Genomic DNA, 20,366 nt, shown 5'->3' with positions numbered 1-20,366 from the left:
GAGGAGTTACTAAGATGTGCTTACCATATGGGTTTTTAGCCACTGCATTGTCAGTTAAGATCGGATCGCCTACTCCGTATTTGTTCTCAGCAGAAATGCGGAATTGGTACTCGTGTCCTTCAATCAGCTTCTCAACACTGCAGCTCGTGATTGGGACATTTGCAGTGACTTGAGCCCAGTTGGGTCTACTCGTTTCACGTTTGTCAACAATGTAATTTGTAATGTCTGACCCTCCATCTTCAAGAGGAGGTTCCCAAGAGAGCATGGCTCGATCTGCATACATATTTGTAATCTTCACTGAAGCTGGAGGACCAGGTTTGTCTGGAAAACACAATTGTTTGACAGTGAAATTCTAGTTCCATCACATTTTAACAGGATAGCCCAGTTCTCATTCATCTTTAACTTACCCAACACTTTAAGCTTTATTGTTGCCGACTTGGAACCACTTGCATTCTCAGCAGTAATAGTATAATCTCCTGTCTGCTTTCTTATGACGCTGAAGAGGTCCACAGTAGACAGGTTTCTCTTGGTGGTGATCTTAATTCCTTCCACTGGTTTTAGAAGCTCCCCTTCTTTCTTCCAAGTAATAGTTGGCATAGGTTTGCCATAGACATTTGCTTCCAGGCAAACATTGGTTCCAGCCTTTGCTACAAGTAAGGCTTTCATACCTACCCCAAGCTCTATCTTTGGTGGTACTGAAAAGTTAAAAGAAAGAAAGAAAGAAAGAAAGAAAGAGCGGTGAAGACTACTCTGTGAGGAGTATGAAGCTTAGCTTTTATATTAGCTAATAAATCCCTTACCATTTTCTGCCTGAACAGTGATTGGATCGGAAGGTTCAGAAGGTGCACTAATGTTTACTGCTGTTTTTGCTATTGCTCTGAATTGGTACTGAGCATTTTCCTCCAAATCAGTTGCAGTATACTCTTCTTGAGGGATTTGATGGGGAATAGAATTGCACCGGACCCATTTAGCACTTGGCAGCTTACAGGCTTCAACATAGTATCCAATTATCTTGCTACCGCCATCATGTTTTGGTCTTGCCCAGATAAGAGACACAGTACTCTTTGTCACATCGATAACTTCAGGTTTACCAGGTGGATCTAAAATAACAGAAGAGATATAGTCTAGCTTCCATGTAACTTGCTTATTTTAGCCTCCATTTAACACTACATTGTTTTAACAAGTTTATAAAACCTAGAGAACAAAGACAAAACAAGCTGTGGGCATGATCTAAAAAACATAAAATCTATTGAGTAGAACAAATATTCTTGACTCTCCTTTTGAAACTTTTGAGGTATTGAATATATTTAATATTATAAATGTTTGGAACAAGACTCAGCATGAATACTAACAACTTATATTAGTACACTCTAGCGAAATATATACAAAATGTTTAACTTACCAATTGGTGTTCTTGCAGTCACGTAATCTGTTGGTTTGCTAGGCTTGCTTGCACCTGCTTTGTTCAGAGCGTAGATTCTAAATGTGTATTCTAGCCCTTCAATTAGGTTTGCACATGGATACTCTGTGGACCGCACAAGGGTATCATTGGCCTTGACCCACAGCAAACTGTTTCTTTCTTTACGTTCAATTAGATAGCCAGTTATTGGACTGCCTCCATCACTGTCTGGCTTATCCCATGCTACAAAAATGCAATCCTTGTTTACTTTGGTAACATGTGCATTTTTGGGTTCACTGGGAACATCTGTAGTAAAACAGAAGGTAGATTTTTAAAAATAATGCTAACAGTATTGCAGAAATATCCCGATGGGGACAACAGTATAAATGGACAGTCAGACATACCAAATGGAAACTTTGCAACCATCTTATCAGATTGAAGTGGCTCAGAGATGCCAAATCGGTTTTCAGCCCGAACACGGAACATATATTCCTGACCAGGGGTCAGTTTTCCAAGTCTGCAGTTTGTTTTCGTGACAGAAGCTACTGCAGTTATCCAATCACCACGACTGACATCACACTTCTCAACCACATAGTTAGTGATGTTACTACCACCATCTTCAAGTGGGATGTGCCATGACAAACTACAGGCGTCAGCATCTATATCAGAAATTTCAAATGGTGGCTGAGGTGGTCCAGGGATATCTATAGAAAGATACAAAAATATAGATACAAATTAGTATACATTTTGAGAAACACATTAACAGGTAATCGTGTAAGAACTTCTCAAGCTTGGGAGAAGAAAATCAAGCATACCCATGACGACGACTTTGATTTTCTGAGTAGCTACTCCAGAGCTGTTTTCTGCTGTGAGGCTGTAATAATCACTATCTTTCCTAGTTACATCTTTAATAATAAGAACCGAAGTGCTCTCTGCTTTATGCACTGCCAGGCGACTAGAAGTAAGCACATCTTGGTCTGCTTTCATCCATTTACAAGTTGGTTGAGGTTTCCCGTAAACATGTGCCTCAATTCTGAGTTTCTGTCCAGCTTTTAGACTGATATGATCTGGCATCAGGATTTTAGGTGGCACTGCAATTAAAATTCAACAAAGGAGAACTGTCATTCGAGGCAAATAAAATGAATGAACAACTCAGTTACTTTATATTTCGCATGTGTAATTCTGAAATAAATCTTCAACCGATGTCAGCAAAAAGCTCTTTTTTAAACTAAATCTCACGCTCCTGCTAATTTTCATGATCTGGATAAGAGGAGTGACCTATGTTGGGTGCATGGAGGATGAACAGGCTTCAGCTCAACCATAGCAAGATGAAGTGACTTCAGGTTTTAGAGCTTCCTGCATTGGATGATTTTCCGTCTTTGAATCTGCGTGGGGTAATACTACTCTAGACAAAACCAACATACAACTTGGGTATTCTTCTGGATTCATGGTTCCTGTTCAAAGATCAGGTGGCAGTCAAGGCAGGGAGGCAGCAACTGTACCTTTTCATGGATCAAGAGGCACTGCACACAGTCACTCATGTTTTGGTCACCTCTGAACAGAGTATAGCAATGAGCTCTATGTAGGACTGTTCTTGAAGAACATCTGGAAGTTTCAGTTGATCCAAAATAGAACTGTGCGTGCAAACCTCATTATGCTGTTGCTACACCTTTGCTCTGCAAGCTTGGACTAGCTTTTGGGTGCAATTCAAGGTGCTGATTATTACTTATAAAGCCCTGCATGATATGCGGTCAGGGTGATTAAAGGAATGCTGTACTTTCATTATCTTTACCTCTTATTAAGTCAGGCAAGAGGGCTATGCTCCAGGTGTCATCGATCAGAGGCTATCATCTAGTATCGTGGTCCCCAACCTTTTGGGGATTGGGGATCCCTGATATAGTGGAACCCAGTGAAACATGCCTTTTCTGTATCTGTACCTGTCCTGTAGAATATCATATCACCGGAGGTTAGGTTGGCCCCAATAATTTGGAAAGCCTTAAAGATTTGGCTATTTTCCCAGCTTTGTGTCTCAGGAGAGCAATTGAGCCCACAATCCTCGTGCAGGGGTTTCTTTGCCAGCTGTTTGTATGTTTTTAATTGATTGTGCTAAATATTTTTATACGGTTTTTTTAAAAATCATAGTTGCGTTAGTAAGCTTGTTGCCCTATAAATTGATTTCAATAAAATATATCAATAAAAATATTTGACCATAATTACTTACTGAGTTGTTCTTTGACTTCGAACATGCCGTCTGTTTCTTTTGGTAAACTTACACCAACAGCATTTCTGGCAGCCACTCTAAATTTATATTTCTTCCCTTCTTTTAGGCCAGCGACAACAATGTGAAGATCTTTTACAACAGAGTACTGGGTCCAGTGATCACCAGCTTGCCCTTCTTGTTGATATGAAATAATGTAGCCATCAATTTTGGAGCCACCATCACGCAGAGGTGGCAGCCATCCCAATGTAGCACTGTTCTTGGTAATTTCAGTCACTTCAAGTTTCCTTGGAGGATCAGGCGGGCCTTAAAAATAAAACAGGGAAGAATAAAAAGGAAAATATAAACATTCTAAGCAGCAGTTGTTTGAATTAAATAGTTTCTAAAACATTGCAACTTCTTATGGCTAATTACCATATTCTTTAAACTTTTTAACAATTTAATCCAGTTCAATTTTCTACTGAATAAGTAAATTGCAAGAAAGTGATTTTAAAACTCTGTAGTAATGTATATTTGGACTGTTCTGTTGAGTCCTGGGCTTCTACTCTACATTCTTACCTTTGAAGGGCTACTGGATAGTATATACATTATGTAAGCAATCCAGTATTTTTAAATTTTTAATGCGTGAAATTCATCATGATGATTCTAATAATCATAGTAATATAGACTTCTAAATATTGTTAATGTATGTTTTCACTTAATGTACTACTTATATATCCTGTTTTTCTCAAAATAAGACATCCCCAAAATAAGACATCCCCAGATAATAAGCCCAATGAGCTCATGCGCTAAAATAAGTCATCCCCCCCAAAATAAGCCCTCCCCGAAAACATTGCAACACAGCAGCAGGCAGGAGGTGACCATGCTCGCTGCTTCCTGCACCTCAAAAATAATAAGACCTCCCTGAAAATAAGGCCAAGCACTTACTTTGGGGTTCAAAAGAAAATAAGACCCTGTCTTATTTTTGTGGAAACACGGTATTGTGCTCAAATACTTATTATTTTAGTGGACATGTCAGTATTGTAATTTGTTGGGGAGAAAGCTACATTAATAAATACTTACTTAGTGGATCTGTTGCCCTGATTGGCTTTGGTGTATCCGTTGGAACGCCTGGGCCATATTCATTGACTGCAGTTACTCTGAAGAAGTATTCAGTATCAGGCACAAGGTTAGCAACTTTGAAACTAGTCTTCTTTATATCTGAAATAAGAGTTCCCCAGCTTTTTCTCTCAGCCTCACGCTTTTCCACAATGTAGTGTGTGACAGGACTACCGCCGTCATTCTCAGGTGGTGTCCATGAAAGCTGGCATGTTGTTTTAGTGACATCAGAGACCTTGAAGTCTGCAACAGGTCCAGGAGTATCTATGAAGAAAACAAAGGGTATAGGTACAGCATTAACCAAACTTCAGCAGTTTGTTAAACCAAACAAGGCAGCAGATTACTATTCCTGATTATCCCTGGTACTTACCAAGAACACGGACGTTGACAAACACTGCTTTTTCTCCAGCAGGGTTAACAACGGTCAAAGAGTATTTGCCGGAGTCATCTCGAGTTGAATTAGGAATGACACAGAAGGCCATTGTGTCAACCAAGTCAACCTGGCCCTTTCTGATCACATTATCAATTCCAACTCTCCTCCAGGTGACTTTAGGTGCTGGTCGTCCTCTAACAATAGCAAAGAGTCTGATGGGGCATCCAGCTCTGACTACGAGTAATTTCCTCAGGCTAGCATCCAAATCTATCTCCGGGGCTTCTGAAAAGTAAAAGTAAAAGAGTGTTGTTTGTGAAAGTACCCAGCAAAGTAGAAAATCAGTAACACATAATGTAATGGTTGATTGGGAAAATTACCAAGTATTTCTTTTGGAGAAACAGCTTCCTTCAAATCAGCTGGAGGACCAATGCCAACCTGATTTTGGGCAGAAACACGGAACTCATATAGTTCTTTCTCATCCAGACTCGTCACAGTAAATTCGGTATGAATGACTTGCGCTGCAACATTGCATTTTTTCCATCCTTCATTGGGACCAGCTTTTTCAGTTTTTGGCCTCATTTCCACCACATAACCAATAATTGGAGCACCACCATCATAGAGTGGCTTTCCCCAGCCAAGTGTAATAGACGTCTTTGTGCTATCAACAACCTTAAGATTGATGGGAGGACCAGGTGGTTCTGTAAAATATATCAAAATACAATAATAAGCAATTCAGTGAGTTAAACAGAATATTCAAATGTTAATTCAATGTTACATGAAAGATCATTACCTATTGGGTCTTTTGCTACTGCTGGCCTTGATGGGAAACTTGGTTCACCAATTCCAATTTCATTTTCTGCCTTCACACGGAATTGGTATTCATATCCAGGAATAAGATCTGTAACTTTCTTGCGTCTTTCTGGAATTGCAGTTTTGGTAACAGGAACCCATCTCAGTGTCCTCTTCTCCCTTTTCTCTAGAATATACCCTGTAATTGACTTTCCACCATCATATTCTGGCGGATTCCAAACTACAGTCATCTCATCTTTGCTGACTCTTGTGACCTCTGGAGGATCGGGACGGCCAGGTCTATCATATTTTGTTTTGGCTATAATTGGCTTAGTCTCTGTTGGTGGACCAGTGCCCATTTTGTTTTCTGCACGAACCCTAAAGATATATTCATTCCCTTCTATAAGATGTGATACTTGCACAGAATCCATTATCACTGAAGAGGAATATGTGGTCCAAATCATACGCTTGCTTTCACATTTCTCTATGATATAGTTCTGTATTTCACAACCACCATCATCTTCGGGTGGATCCCAGCTGACTTTACATCTGTCAGTTGAAATATCAGAGACTTTGAGATTTCTTACTGGTCCTGGTTTGTCCAAAACATTTACAGTAGCATACGCTACAAAGCTACCAGCAGGGTTAGTGGCTGTTATAACATATTTACCACCATCAGTACGCCTCGATTTTGCAAGAAGCAACTTAGATGAATTAGAAGTTGTTTCAATTTTGACCCTGGGAGATTTGGATAAATCTTCAGTATCCTTTGACCAAGAAACTTCTGGCTGTGGCTTGCCTTTAAGATCTGCTTCAATTTTAATGGGTTCACCAGCTTTCACAGTAAGTACGCCCGTCAATTTCAAATTAAGTACTGGCTTTTGTATTTCTTCTTTAACAACAACTTCACTTGTTTTTACCCAATCGCTTTCTCCTCCTTCATTCTTAGTTTGAACTCTGAACTGATAAATTTTATTTTCAACACATTTGTCAACCATATACTGTGTTTCCTTAATGCTGCCTTTGTGTACTCTTTCCCATTCATCTGAATCCTTCAGTTTTCGCTCAACGTGGTAAGATAAATTGGGACTACCACCATCGTAGTCTGGCCTTCTCCATTTCAGATGCACAAATGTTTTTCCTGTTTCTGCAATATGAAGATTTTCAGGCTCACCTGGCCTATCAATTGGATTAATGGCAAGGATTGGAGTCTTGGTCTCGACAACTGGGCCTGGACCTACTTTATTTTCTGCACAAACACGGAAGAAATACTCATGATTTTCTATGAGATGTGCTTTTACCATCCTCTTAGTAAGATCAGAGGAGACTATCGACCAACCTTTCTGATTTGGTTGGCGATATTCTACTATATAATTTGTAATTTCAGAGCCACCATTATCTTCTGGATTCTCAAAAGAGATCATACAGGAATCCTTAGTGACATAGCTTACTTTCAGGTTCCTACAAGGTCCAGGTCTGTCAAGTACATTAACAATGGCTGATGCTTGGGCATGTCCACTGCTGTTTTTAGCTGCAATAATGTACTTGCCGTGGTCTGCTCTTGTAGATGCTTTGATTTGTAGCTCTATGCGTGGAAGTTCTTGAATTATGTCAGTGCGCTTATCTTTTGTCAGTATTTTGCCTTCTTTCGACCATGTTATGTCAGGCTCTGGTCTACCTTTCACTCTGCCTAGGATCTTTATTGTTTGGCCTACTCTAACTGTAATGACATCACGGCAGGTCACATCCAGTTCTAGCTCTGGAGGAGTCAGAATGTCTCTAGCAAGAACTGTTTCAGGCAATTCTCTAGGTTCTCCCTCTCCAACAATATTTGCGGCTTTGATACGGAATCTATATTCATTTCCTTCAATGAGCCCAGGTACTGTAAAGGCACATGGTCTAATAAGATCATCTTTATTAATTCTATTCCATTGAGTTGTTCCACTTTTCTGGCATTCAACGACATATCCCAGTATAGGGCTACCACCATCTTTGAGTGGTTTTGTCCATACCAGTTCAGCTGTTTCTCTGGTCTTATCTTTGAGCTTCGGATTAATTGGAGGCCCAGGAGGTGAAAGAGGACGTGTTGCTTTTATTGGGTCTGAAACTGGAGATGGTTTGCTTAGGCCAACACTATTCTCTGCAAAAACACGGAATTCATATGTGTTGCCCTCATAAAGGCCTGTAGCTCTGAACTTCAGATCAAGTACTGGTGATTTATTTACTCGTATCCACTTGCCAGAAATTTCACGTCGTTCAAGAATATATCCAGTTATTGGACTTCCTCCATCAGACTTCGGGATAGTCCAATTTACCGTTGCAGCATTTTCAGTAATATCATGAACTGTTGGTTTACCAGGAGGAGATGGTGGATCAAACATAGCCTTAGCAACTGTTGGTTGAGAATCAAGAGGTGGACCAATGCCTATCTTGTTCTCTGCACGAACTCGGAAGATGTATTCAGCACCCTTCTGTAGACGTGGAATTTTAAGTCTTGTTTGATTAAGGGATGAGCAGACCATTCCCCAGGTTTCTTTCTTTGACTCTCGCTTTTCAACAATGTAATTAGTTATAGGACTTCCACCATCATCTTTAGGATGCCGCCAAGCAATAACCATGTGATCTGCAGCGACTTCTACAATATCAATCGGGCCAGTAGGAGGACCAGGAACATCCAAGACGGTTAAATGAACAGCTACAGTTTTGCTTCCAGCTAGATTGGATACTGTGAGTAAATATTCTCCAGTATCTTTTCTTGTACAACTTTTAATAGTAAGAACTGTTGAATAGTTGTCAGTATCAATTTTGTAATTGCCTTCTGATTTGATTTCAGTATCATCAGTGACCCACTTTGCAGTGGGAATGGGTACTCCTCTCATGATCGCAGGGAATCTTACTGTGCTGCCAGCCTTGACAACAAGCCCTTCTATTAATTTCACATCTAGCTCAACAAATGGAGGCACTGAAATAAAATAAATAAATAAATAAATGTTACCATATGGTTTATATTATTAATTAAAATAGGCAATAATTACTAATAGATGTATGACATCCATAAAAGTAGAAATTACCTATCTTTTCTTGGCACTCAATGGGTACAGTTGTGTCTGGAAGACTAAGACCCACAATATTTTGGGCTTTCACACGGAATTTGTAAATCTTTCCTTGTTGCAAGCCTGTAACAACACATTCTGGCATTGGGACCGTCTTGAATTTCGTCCAGTCCTCTGTTCCTTCTTCTTGGTATTCCACCAAAAATCCAGTTATTTCAGCACCACCATCGCGATCAGGCCAATTCCAAGCAAGAGATATCTCTGTCTTGTCAATATCTACATGATGTAAATTCTTCGGTGGTCCAGGTGGATCTTATAACATAAGAAGAGAGTAAAATCATATTTCTGCTTTTAAACATATAAAAACATGCATGTAACTTTTGTTAAACATGAAAATTGATAGGTCATCCGTAAATCTATTACATTCTACATTGGTCAGATTATATTTCAAGTGCCATGTCCAGTTCATGACATAAGTCTTTAAGAAAGTGCTGGAGAAACTGGAATAGATGGAAAGAAAGGCAAAATAAATACATAAATAAACAAATAAAGCTTTATGAGGAGGTTTTTATGGAATTAAAAATAAGCTTTATGAGGTTAAATTAAAAAAATTGGGCATGTTTGTCATTAAGAAGTTTGTCTGAGGAGAAATGGGATTATCAAATAGCAAAAGTGGGTGATTTAGAACAGGGATGTTAATCTCATATCGTCACCGTGATGTCATGTGATGTATCAGGACTTTCCCCCCTTCATCAAACCAGGTGTGGGCATGGCGAGCATGTGATGCATCTGGCCCACAGGCTGGAAGTTTGACAGCCCTGACTTAGGAGAAGGTCAAATCCTGTTCTCTATCACAGTGTTTTTCAACCTTGGCAACTTGAAGATGTCTGGACTTCAACTCCCAGAATTCCCCAGCCAGCATTCGCTGGCTGGGGAATTCTGGGAGTTGAAGTCCAGACATCTTCAAGTTGCCAAGGTTGAAAAACACTGCTCTATCATATCAGAATGTAGGATATAGATCAAGGCTCTTAAATTGCGGGAAGTTATATTTTGGCTGAATGTTGGAAAAACCTCTGATGATATGAGATGTTTGGCTGGAGCCAATTATTTAGGAATGTAGTGAGCTCTCTTTTTTACCGGATGTGTTATACCAGAGTATGGATGGTCATGTGCTTTTATCTGGATTCCTGCAAGAGGATTAGACTCAGTGAGTCCAGCTACTCCATAGGTCTGTGCTAATATGAAGATGTGTATTACATACTATGGTTTAATATTATTGCATAACCAGCATTTTTAATGAACAAAATAATAATAGTAACTGAAATAGGCTTACGAAGTGGATCCATAGCTTTAATTGGCTTGTGAGTTTCAACAAAAGGTCCTCGTCCATACTGATTCTCAGCAGCAACACGGAAGAGATACTGAGTGCCTTCCATAAGGTATTTAGCCAGCATACTGTGTTTCTTAGAAGAGGAGGATACTGTTAACCACTGAGCAGCAGCAACATCCTTCCTTTCCACAACATAGTTGGTAATGACGGAGCCACCATTGTCCTCAGGTTCCTTCCAAGTTAGGTAACAAGAATCTTTTCTAACTTCACTCACTTGAAAGTCCCTAGGAGGCCCAGGTTTATCTGGAAAAAATATATTAATAAGCAACAATGATTCATTGAAATTCATTTGATAGATTTAATAATACCTGTCATTACTCCTTTAAATAAAAAAAGGCGACCTAGGCTCATGATGGCGAATCTATGGCACGTGTGCCACAGATGACATGCAACGACCTCTCTGTGGGCACGCAAGTCATTGCCCCAGTTCAGCTCCACTGCACATGCACATCTACCTCCCACCGGCCAACTGGTCACCGGGTCTCTGCTGTGCATGTGCGGGGGCATGGGCCGTGTGTAGGGTTATGCATGTGCTTGTGTTGTGGGCACACACACATGCATGGGATGCATGTGGGTGGGCCACATACATGCATGAGGGGCAGGGCTTGTGCGGGAGGCCATGCATGCATATGTGTGGGGATGAGGCATATGCAGAGGGCTGCATGTGGATGCACGGAGTCAGGACGCATGTGTGGTGCCACACATGCATTCATGGGGTGGGCACATACATGGGAGAGTGCATGCTCATTGCATTTTGGGGGTTTGGGTGCGTGCACGCACTTTGGGCACTCGGTCCATAAAAGGTTAGGCATCACTGACCTAGGCTAACAGAGGTAACTGAATAGCCCTGTGAACTTTTCATCCCCAAATTTGCAAAGGGATATGAAAATGAGATGGAAAGAGTCAATATTCTTTGCTCTTTCACTACTTGCTCCTGCTCCTTATCTTATTTACCAGTGACAATTGAAAATCATATCAACACAATTACCTAGCACAACGACTTTTACTGAAACGGTCTTTGATCCAAGAGGATTCTCCACCGTCAGGGAGTAAATTCCTCCATCTTCATGGGCAGCGTTACGTATCTCCAGTTTGCTACCAACACCTGTAACTTCAATATCTGCTTTTGTAGAGACTTCCTTATCTTCTTTCTTCCAAGTCACTTTTGGGAATGGAATTCCTTTAATTACAGCACTGAGTCTCAGCGTAGTACCAGCTTTAATATGCTGTTCCCGTGCCATGTTAGCATCCAAGATTAACTCTGGAGGCTCTGAAAAAGGAGTTTTTACGTTCAGAAAGCATCCATGTCATGTATTCATTTAAAATGAATAAAATTTAACGTTCTGCTTACCAAGTCTGTCCTTGACTTCCACTGGATCACGGACATAGGCTGGCTCTGATTCACCTGCTGCGTTAACTGCCAGGACTCTGAATTTATATTTAGTACCTTCGGTGAGGCCAGTGACACTATATTTTGTATCAGGGCAAGAATCAGCCGTAAAATTGGCTTTCTTCCATTCCTCATCTCCAACCTTTTGGTATTCAACAAGGTAGCCTATAATCTTCCCTCCTCCATCGTGACGTGGTGGTTGCCAGGACAAATCCACTGAACTTTTAGTTTTATCCACCGCTTCTGGATTAATCGGAGGACTTGGCTTAACTGTTTAAAAAAAGAAAGCAAACAGCAGTCATGAGAAGAGAAAATATTTGTCTGAAAATGCTTTCTGAGAAGAGCAGGTAAGAAAGTGTTTTAAAACATACCAATTTGATCTTTAGCAAAGATTGGTTTTGATGGGGGGCTTGGGTCACCAATACCAATTTCATTTTCTGCTGCAACCCTGAATTCATATTCACAGCCTTCAAGGAGATCAGGTACCCTAAACTGGGTATCTGGATAAATAGGTTCTTGTGTAACTTTCGTCCATCGATTAGACATGGTTTCCTTCTTTTCAAGGATATACTTGGTTATTGGTTTTCCTCCGTCACGTGGTCTGTTCCAGGTAACTAATGCAGAATCTTTGGTGACATTCTTAACAATTGGCTGCTCTGGTGCATCAGGAACACCTGAAAAAAAAACATATTACTTTTTAAACCCATTTATAGAACAATAGGTATAAGAACTATGACGCAAGACTGTGGCAGGTAAGTAATTAAAATAGATTAGAAAATAGGTGACGTACTAAAACGATCCTTGGCCTTCATTTCATCAGATATCAGTGGATCGCTTATGCCATACAGATTTTCAGCATAAATTCGGACAACATAGTCTCTTCCTTCCAGTAATTTAGGAACTTTGCATGTTGTTTTGACACTTGCTGATGTAACTGGCATCCAAAGATCTCTGTTAGCATCTCTCTTCTCAATAATATAATTTGTAATTGGACTGCCACCATCATCCAAGGAAGGTTTCCAGGAAATAACAAAGTGGTCTTTATGTACTTCATCAAAAATGACAGGGCCCACTGGAGGTGAAGGACGGTCTGATAAAAAGGATACAAATATAAATGCAAACACATACAAACAATTCAGATAAAAATGCACAGATTTGACAACGCTCAAAGAAGGTATAAAGTGTGAATTTCTAACGTGTGATAACTGATAAAGCTAAATATATTGTCGATTTGCTTTCTGTTAGCAAATGAAACGTGTAATTCTTTTCTCAATTTACCAAACCTGATTTATTCTTAACAGGGTATATATCAGCGGCATTTTGCTACTTTAACAAAAGCAGAGTCAATTACTTGGGAACTAGAGCTGAGATATGTAACCTCATGGATTTATCAGATAGAATATTTAGGATAAAGTAAATTCTGCATTGCTTAAGTCTTGCTTGCAGAATCTAGAGGGCAGCCATTGGGGAATGGTGCACTAAAAAATAACTGATAAAGAGGCATGAACAAGGAATTAATTTCTAAAATATAAGTACTTTCTGATCTGTATATTCTAGATGTAAAACCTATTTCAAAATCTGTTTTCTCCTGCTCATTTAGGAATCCTCTTGCTTACTCCTCTGCCAGGCAGTGGACTACATTTCTACTCCAAAGACCATATGGCCTTATTGCAAAACACTGGAATGACTTTTTGTTGAAATAAGGTGATTCTATTTCTCTGTACAATCTCGGTATAATCAACGCCTTCAATCTTCCCAATCCAGGAAAAAAAATAATCAGAAATAGGGTTCTTTTCACAAGAATCTTTTTCTTACATATTTGAATTTTAGTCTATAAATTAGTGTATAAGTTAATTATCAGATAACTAAGAAGTATTAGACCAACTGTCCCATCCTGTTAATGTAATTCGTCTTGGTTTCTAAAGTGGCCACTATACCATTTGGAATGAGCATCCTCTTACATACTGCTTTTAATTTTCTGCAGCTCACTGTTAATTATATGAAAAAGACCCACAATTTTCCAAGTCTAATTTGGTTAAAATTCATCAGGACAACATTGGTAGACTAGCATATTACCTTGTTCTGTACTCTGCCGCATCCTCTGTCATGCCCACACATCCTTTGAGTTCAGGCACTGTTCGTTCGTTCATTCATTCATTCATTCATTCATTCATTCATTCATTCATTCATTCATTCATTCATTCATCATATTTATATAGCTGCCTATCTCACCAAAATGGGACTCTTTTTTAATATGAAAAGAAGCAATTGGCAGAGGCACATTATGGCCAATCTTTCGACTTTCAAATCAACTGGAATTTATATTTCCAATCTATGCTATAATTCAAAGAACACATTAACAATGTCAACTCGTGAAGCTTTCTGACCTGCTCCTGAGTTGCCATAGGCAGGGGGATGGGGAATCAAGCCTCGCGGCTGCATTGAGGAATTTGCACCTCAGTCAAAACAAAACACATCCTAGTCAAGGCCATCTCCCCAGAAACCAGTAACAGCCGGAGGGAATGACTTCTATGATCCACAAATTGGGGAATGTGACTGATGACACACATTGGGGGGGGGAGGAACAGGTCAGAGGCAAGGCGCGAATTGAGTGAAGTCAGAGCTGGCTTCACTTGGTCCATGCCTAATAAACAACTGGATTTTTCTTGAAACTTTGCTTGAGGCTCCTGCTTTCATTAGGGCAAACAATTCATATGCTTTTTTAATTATACTCAATCAACTCTCACACAGATCTTCCAAGCAAATATTGTAAACAGAGTCCTAGAACAAGACTTACCAACAACAGTAACTTGACAGAATCCTTTTCTTGATCCTGAACTGTTTTCTACAACAACACTATATTTGCCTGAATCTTCACGGACGGATTTTAATACACCCAAGCAAATTGTAGCCGGAGTAGTCTTGATCACAGTTCGTTTGTCTTCTTTCACCGTGATGTCATCTTTGTACCAAGTAATCTTTGGTGTTGGCTTGCCTGAATATCGGCCAGTCAGACTGAATGCTTCTCCTATGCGGACTGTCAGTTTTTCTCGGATATCAAGCTCAAGCTGAGGAGGAGCTAAAAATATTGTTTAAGAAAAAGAAAAGAAAAATGAGCATTTAAAAAGTAATAATAATGGAAATCAACCAGTGCATGCTAGTGGGGTAGCTTCCAGAGACCAAACTTACCAATTTCATCTTTGCAAGTGATGGGTTTTGTGCAAAATGAAGGTTTGCCTTGTCCCACAATATTGCAAGCGCTCACACGATACTCATAAGTGTCACCTTCTTTCAATCCTTCCACAGTATATTTCCGATCAAGCATTTTCTCTTTTGTAACTCTAGTAAATTTATCCTTTCCAATGAGTCGGCTTTCCAAAACATACATGGTTATATCAGAGCCACCATTATACTTGGGTGGGTTCCAAGTCAGTGTAACAGAATCCTTAGTGACTGCTTTTACTTCAAGATCCTCAGGCCTCTCAGGCACGGCTAGAAATAAACAAATACAGCAGATTAAACACATATTCCTAAGACTATTTTTATTGCAATCTTTGCTGATAAAAGATTAAGATACATACTGATCGGGTCTCTGATTAGGAGCTCCTTTGTCGTCTCTACAAAGGGGCCCATGCCAATGATATTCTCCGGTGCAACGCGGAAGAAGTAGGATTTGCCCTCAATCAATCCCTGCACGGTGGCATTTTGTCTAGTGACAGTGTAAGTCACTGGTGTCCAAGCTCTGTGATCTGCTTCCCGCTTTTCAACAACATAGTTGGTAATAGCTGAACCTCCGTCGTCTTCTGGAGAAAACCATGTAAGTTTGCAAGAATCGTTGGTTAGGTTTTCCGTAAGGAATGGAACTCCAACGGGGCCAGGTATGTCTGTTAAAGGAAACAAGAAAAAGAAAAATGTAATCAGGATGAACATTTGCCACCAAGAACTAAGATCCACAAGAACAGTGAGATAAAGACATTCAGCTTTTTGAAGCATACCTAGCACATCAACGATAATAGTCTTCTTTCTTTCTCCACCTGCATTTTTAGCAAGGAGCGTGTAGATACCCTGTTGACTTCTTTTGCAGTTCTTTATGACCATAGAAGAACTGATAGCAGTTTCCTCAATTTTAGCTTCCTCTGGCAGAGGTTTTTCATCCCTGCTCCAAGTAATAGTTGGAGGTGGCTTTCCTGAGACATAAGCTATAATGCGGATGACCCCACCAGCATGAACAACAATTCTATCTTTTACGTGGGCATCCAGATGGAGATCAGGAGGAACTGTAGAAAAAAAGAATGCATTTTATATATGCCATGCCTTTCGAAAAGGAAACTGGAGTAGATAGGAAAGAAAAGTATAAGCAGATACAAAAATCCTGTAACAATGCCTAATTTCCTCTCCTTTTCAACAAACAAAACTAATTCTGGAGACTGTCTAAATATGTGTATAGGACACATTATATATGTGTGCATGTATGCATAGCTCTCTGGGTGTATTTGCATGTGCACACATGATGTCATAAGAAGTATCACTCTAAACAAGGGCATAGCCGAAAGACACTTAAATGATTGAATAATGATTAATTGTAATAATTAATTGCTCCCTCTCTCTGGAACATCATTTCCGCAGATATTAGAATGGCCCTTTAATACTCTTCTGGAAGGTGCTAAAGACTTGGTTCTGCCAGCAGGCCTGGGGAACATAGAATGGGATGGAGCCCATTAAATGGCTCATGTGATGTGGTGTCGCCAGGGTGGGGGGTTATTTTATTATATTATTTTATTATATGATTCTCCCTTTTATTAGTTTTATTGTTTTTATACAAGGTTTTTATATTCTTGTAAGCCGCCTTGAGTCGCCATGTGCAAGTAGGCGGCAATATAAATTTCCTAAATAAATAAAATTCCCTCACAAACCACCCTCATACACTAAAATACACTAGCCCTTAAAACATACAACTTTCTTCCAGCAATAATTCAAGGAAGACTGGGGTGGAGGAGAAACTGGATATCGGGAAAGAGCCACCTGTGGCGAGACTCGAAGGTAAGAAAAGGGTCTCTCTGTGTCTGTGTGGGTGGGTGGGAAACAGAATGGCAATTGTGGAATGATGTAATTAGGTATAAAAAGACTAAGTTCAAAAGGAAATTTATCAGGAAAACAGGCCCTCCCCAAGCAGTGGATAATTTTCACCTAATATTTCAAGGCATTTACCATTTTCAGCAATGTAGCCACTCCTCTATTCACTCACAATCCCAATTCATTAAGCTATTGTTTAAGTTAAATGATAGATTTTCAATATTTTACCCTTTTAAGAAAAAAAAAATTTCCCCAAGAAATACCTATTCTGTCCTTTATTTCAATAACTTCAGTAACATCTCCAGGTTCTCCAATGCCAGCAGCATTGATGGCTCTGACTCTAAATCGGTAGAAGCCTCCTTCTTTTAATCCTGCCACAACAAACTTGGTTCCTCTTATTTCTTTATCTTTTGCCTGAAAATGAAAAATAACATAAGGTCACCTATGACATTTCCTGCAGGGCAGAACAACTAGAACAGAATATGGGCGGCTCTAATATTGCATGCACATTTCTTTATAGAGCAATTGACTGTAAAGTTGCAAATCAGGAAAAATTCATTAATAATGAATAAAAGATGAAAGAACCATCTTTATCTCCAAGGCACATGATGTGTGGGTAATCTTTCTCAATTAAATTCTGAGATAAATTGTATACAGTCATAGTTTCTCCACAAGTGTTCCTAATTCACAAAGAAAGCTAAGTGTGTATGTGCTATTGCATTAAACGCATATGCCATTTTAAAAAAATACAGTCTTATTCTAGACAACAAGATGAATTGCATGTAAAATATGATTTAAGAGTGATGCTAGTCACAGCTAGTAATTCTAAAATTAGAGATTTATTTTTCTAACTTCGAGCACTTCCTCGGATAATTGGTTTGATTAATATTTCGGTACAGAAACAGCCTGTAATGCAGCTGATGTAACATAGGGGGTTTGTCTGTGTACAGAAAGCATTGTCTTCCTCTTTTCTATTTCTTTTCAGGTTAACTGGCCTTGTCTGATACAAATGCCTTTCACCTTTTCTCTTTGTTGCTCTTGCTTCATAGGTTACCCATCTTTCTGTAAAAGCTTCCCAAGGAGACCCAAAGCAGTGATCCTGCTGTTATGAGGTCAGACTGATGAAGCAGAGACATCTTGGAGGATAGAGGTCAGTGCTCATCATTACTTCCTGAATATGCCCAATTAACAAGCCCTTCCTTAAGGTGTCAGAAATACATTTTCATGGTGTCTTATTACTTACCTTTTCCCATTCTTCCTTCCCTTCCTCTTTGAATTCAACAAGGTAACCAGTAACTTTAGAGCCACCGTCTTTTAATGGTGGAGCCCACTCAAGATCAACTGATGATTTTGTCCAGTCAGTGACCTTTGGAATTGGAGGGCCAGGTGGAGCTGAAAAAAACAAGAAAATTTATTTATAATAAGCATCTACTGCCAGCTGTTTGATAAGGCCTCCCTTCTGCAACCCAACAAGACAGACACAGACTTCAGAGGATAATTAGAACTGCAGAAAATACAGTTACTACCAACATGCCTTTCATTGAGGACCTGTACACTGCATGAGTCAAAAAGAGGGCTGTGAAAATATTTACAGACCCCTCACATCCTGGACATAAACTGTTTCAACTCCTACCCTCAAAACGATGCTATAGAGCACTGCACACCAAGACAGCTAGACACAAGGACAGTTTTTTCCCAAATGCCATCACTGCTATACAAATAATTCCCTCATTACTGTCAAACCATTCACTAAGGCTTCATTACTATTACTATTAGTCTTCTCATCATTCCTATCATCCATCTCCTCCCACTTATGACTATATGACTTTAACTTTGTTGCTTGTATCCTTACGATTTATATTGATAGTTTCCTAGTATGATTCGATTGCTTATTTGTACTCTATAACTATCATTAAGTATTGTACCTTATGATTTGTGACAAAGGTATCTTTTCTTTTCTTTTATGTACACGGAGAGCATATGCACCAAAGACAAATTCCTTGCGTGTGCAATCACACTTGGCCAATAAAGAATTCTATTCTATTCTATTCTATTCTATTCTATTCTATTCTATTCTATTCTATTCTATTCTATTCTATTCTATTCTTTCCCTCTTTTCGTACAAAACAAAAAACAATTGAAGCAATTTACCAATTGGATCCCTTGCAGTGACTGGATCAGAAGGCATGCTTGGTGGACCGACACCAGCAGCATTGATAGCATATACACGGAACTGATAATCTGAACCTTCAATGAGGCCAGGTACTTTGTAAGAAACACCAAGGGTCATAGGCTTAATAGGATCACGGTTAACTCTTGTCCATCTCTTTCCAGTGGTTTCTTTGCGTTCCAGCCAGTAACCTGTCACAGGAGAGCCTCCATCATATTCTGGCTCCTCCCAGTTGACAGTCATGGAGTCATGTGTGACGCTGCTTACTGTCGGTTTGTCACAAATTCCAGGAACAGCTAGGGGGAAAAAAAGATACACATTGTAAAATAAAGTACTACTGCTCATTTTTTGCAAAATATTTTGCAGCTTTTACTTGGAACTGTGCGAAATAAGAGGGACTGGGATATCTAGCTGTAACTCACATCTCTCAAATTCTCCTACTTACTGAACCATTATCAGCAATTGGGAAAGCACAATTTTTAAAACCGGCTTTTTCAAACTAGAGGAGTCAATATAATTATTGCATTCTCTGCTAACCACTATCATTTCACATGTGATGATGGTTCAACAGATCCCAAGAGCAGCATGGCTGGTTCCTAATGTTGGGGCAAATTGGATTTTCTTTGTTCCAACACTGTACTTAATGATGCATAATAAAGTGATCAGACTCTAATTCGTAAATTTTAATTAAGTTTTTACTGATAAAAATTAAAGAGGTTATCCAGAACAGAATATGTACAATAAATTAAAATATACAATTTTACCTATAATAAAATATGTACAATAAATGAAGTAAAATTATACAATTCAAAATTGAGAGATGATATAAAATTAAGGTGAATTTTAGGAAACTATAAAAGTTATGTAAAGAAAAATATTTTTGAAGACTTTAATAATCATTATAAATACATTTGAAATAAGTCTTGGTTTGTAGTGTTTTGATACAACACTGTGATGATTGCAGTGATTAAATCTGATTCCTCTTCAGTTATGTTTTCTAGATAAATCTATTTGAAACAAAATCTGAACTTACTGAAAAGATTCCTTGCTGTTTCAGGTTCACTATCAAGAGGTTCTCCAATGCCATATTTATTCTGTGCCATAATGCGGAAGATGTATTGATGACCTTCAACCAGCTTGGGAACTGTGAAAATGCATTCCTTAGGTTCTTTGGTAACGTTGATCCATGTCCTTCTATTTGCTTCCCTTTTTTCAATGACATAGTTTGTTATTTTAGAGCCACCATCGTCTTTTGGAGGTAGCCAAGACAATGTCATCTGATCAGCTGAAATAGATTCAAATTTAATGGGTCCTTCTGGGGGTCCAGGGCGACCTGAAAAATATATTTGATAAAGTGAAGCAAATTGTAAAATTAAGTAATAAACTGTAAATTAGATTGTCAAAACTAAAAGT

General features: G+C 39.1%; 1 protein-coding gene across 1 annotated transcript in view; it reads right to left on the bottom strand.

Moving 5' to 3' along the window:
- TTN (titin) overlaps positions 1–20,366 on the bottom strand; it is a 310,344-nt gene that overhangs the window by 56,034 nt on the left and 233,944 nt on the right. Inside the window, exons 258-282 of the mRNA XM_087705592.1 lie at positions 19,987–20,286; positions 18,935–19,249; positions 18,027–18,175; positions 17,047–17,197; positions 15,706–15,987; positions 15,292–15,594; positions 14,900–15,202; positions 14,508–14,789; positions 12,501–12,800; positions 12,082–12,384; positions 11,672–11,980; positions 11,309–11,590; positions 10,264–10,563; positions 8,949–9,242; positions 5,879–8,839; positions 5,466–5,786; positions 5,086–5,370; positions 4,680–4,979; positions 3,621–3,923; positions 2,215–2,490; positions 1,804–2,103; positions 1,403–1,705; positions 801–1,100; positions 408–695; positions 25–321 (exon numbers count right to left, since the gene is read on the bottom strand). Coding sequence (XP_087561718.1) covers positions 25–321; positions 408–695; positions 801–1,100; positions 1,403–1,705; positions 1,804–2,103; positions 2,215–2,490; positions 3,621–3,923; positions 4,680–4,979; positions 5,086–5,370; positions 5,466–5,786; positions 5,879–8,839; positions 8,949–9,242; positions 10,264–10,563; positions 11,309–11,590; positions 11,672–11,980; positions 12,082–12,384; positions 12,501–12,800; positions 14,508–14,789; positions 14,900–15,202; positions 15,292–15,594; positions 15,706–15,987; positions 17,047–17,197; positions 18,027–18,175; positions 18,935–19,249; positions 19,987–20,286 — 9,807 coding nt within the window. The remainder of the gene's footprint in view (positions 1–24; positions 322–407; positions 696–800; positions 1,101–1,402; positions 1,706–1,803; positions 2,104–2,214; positions 2,491–3,620; positions 3,924–4,679; positions 4,980–5,085; positions 5,371–5,465; positions 5,787–5,878; positions 8,840–8,948; positions 9,243–10,263; positions 10,564–11,308; positions 11,591–11,671; positions 11,981–12,081; positions 12,385–12,500; positions 12,801–14,507; positions 14,790–14,899; positions 15,203–15,291; positions 15,595–15,705; positions 15,988–17,046; positions 17,198–18,026; positions 18,176–18,934; positions 19,250–19,986; positions 20,287–20,366) is intronic.

The sequence above is a fragment of the Thamnophis sirtalis genome, unplaced genomic scaffold (genome assembly GCF_051295495.1).
Source record: "Thamnophis sirtalis isolate CommonGarterSnake01/CBP01778 unplaced genomic scaffold, rThaSir2_p1.2 scaffold_1, whole genome shotgun sequence".
Lineage (NCBI taxonomy): Eukaryota > Metazoa > Chordata > Lepidosauria > Squamata > Natricidae > Thamnophis > Thamnophis sirtalis.
This window is presented reverse-complemented; position numbering and strand designations above follow the sequence as displayed.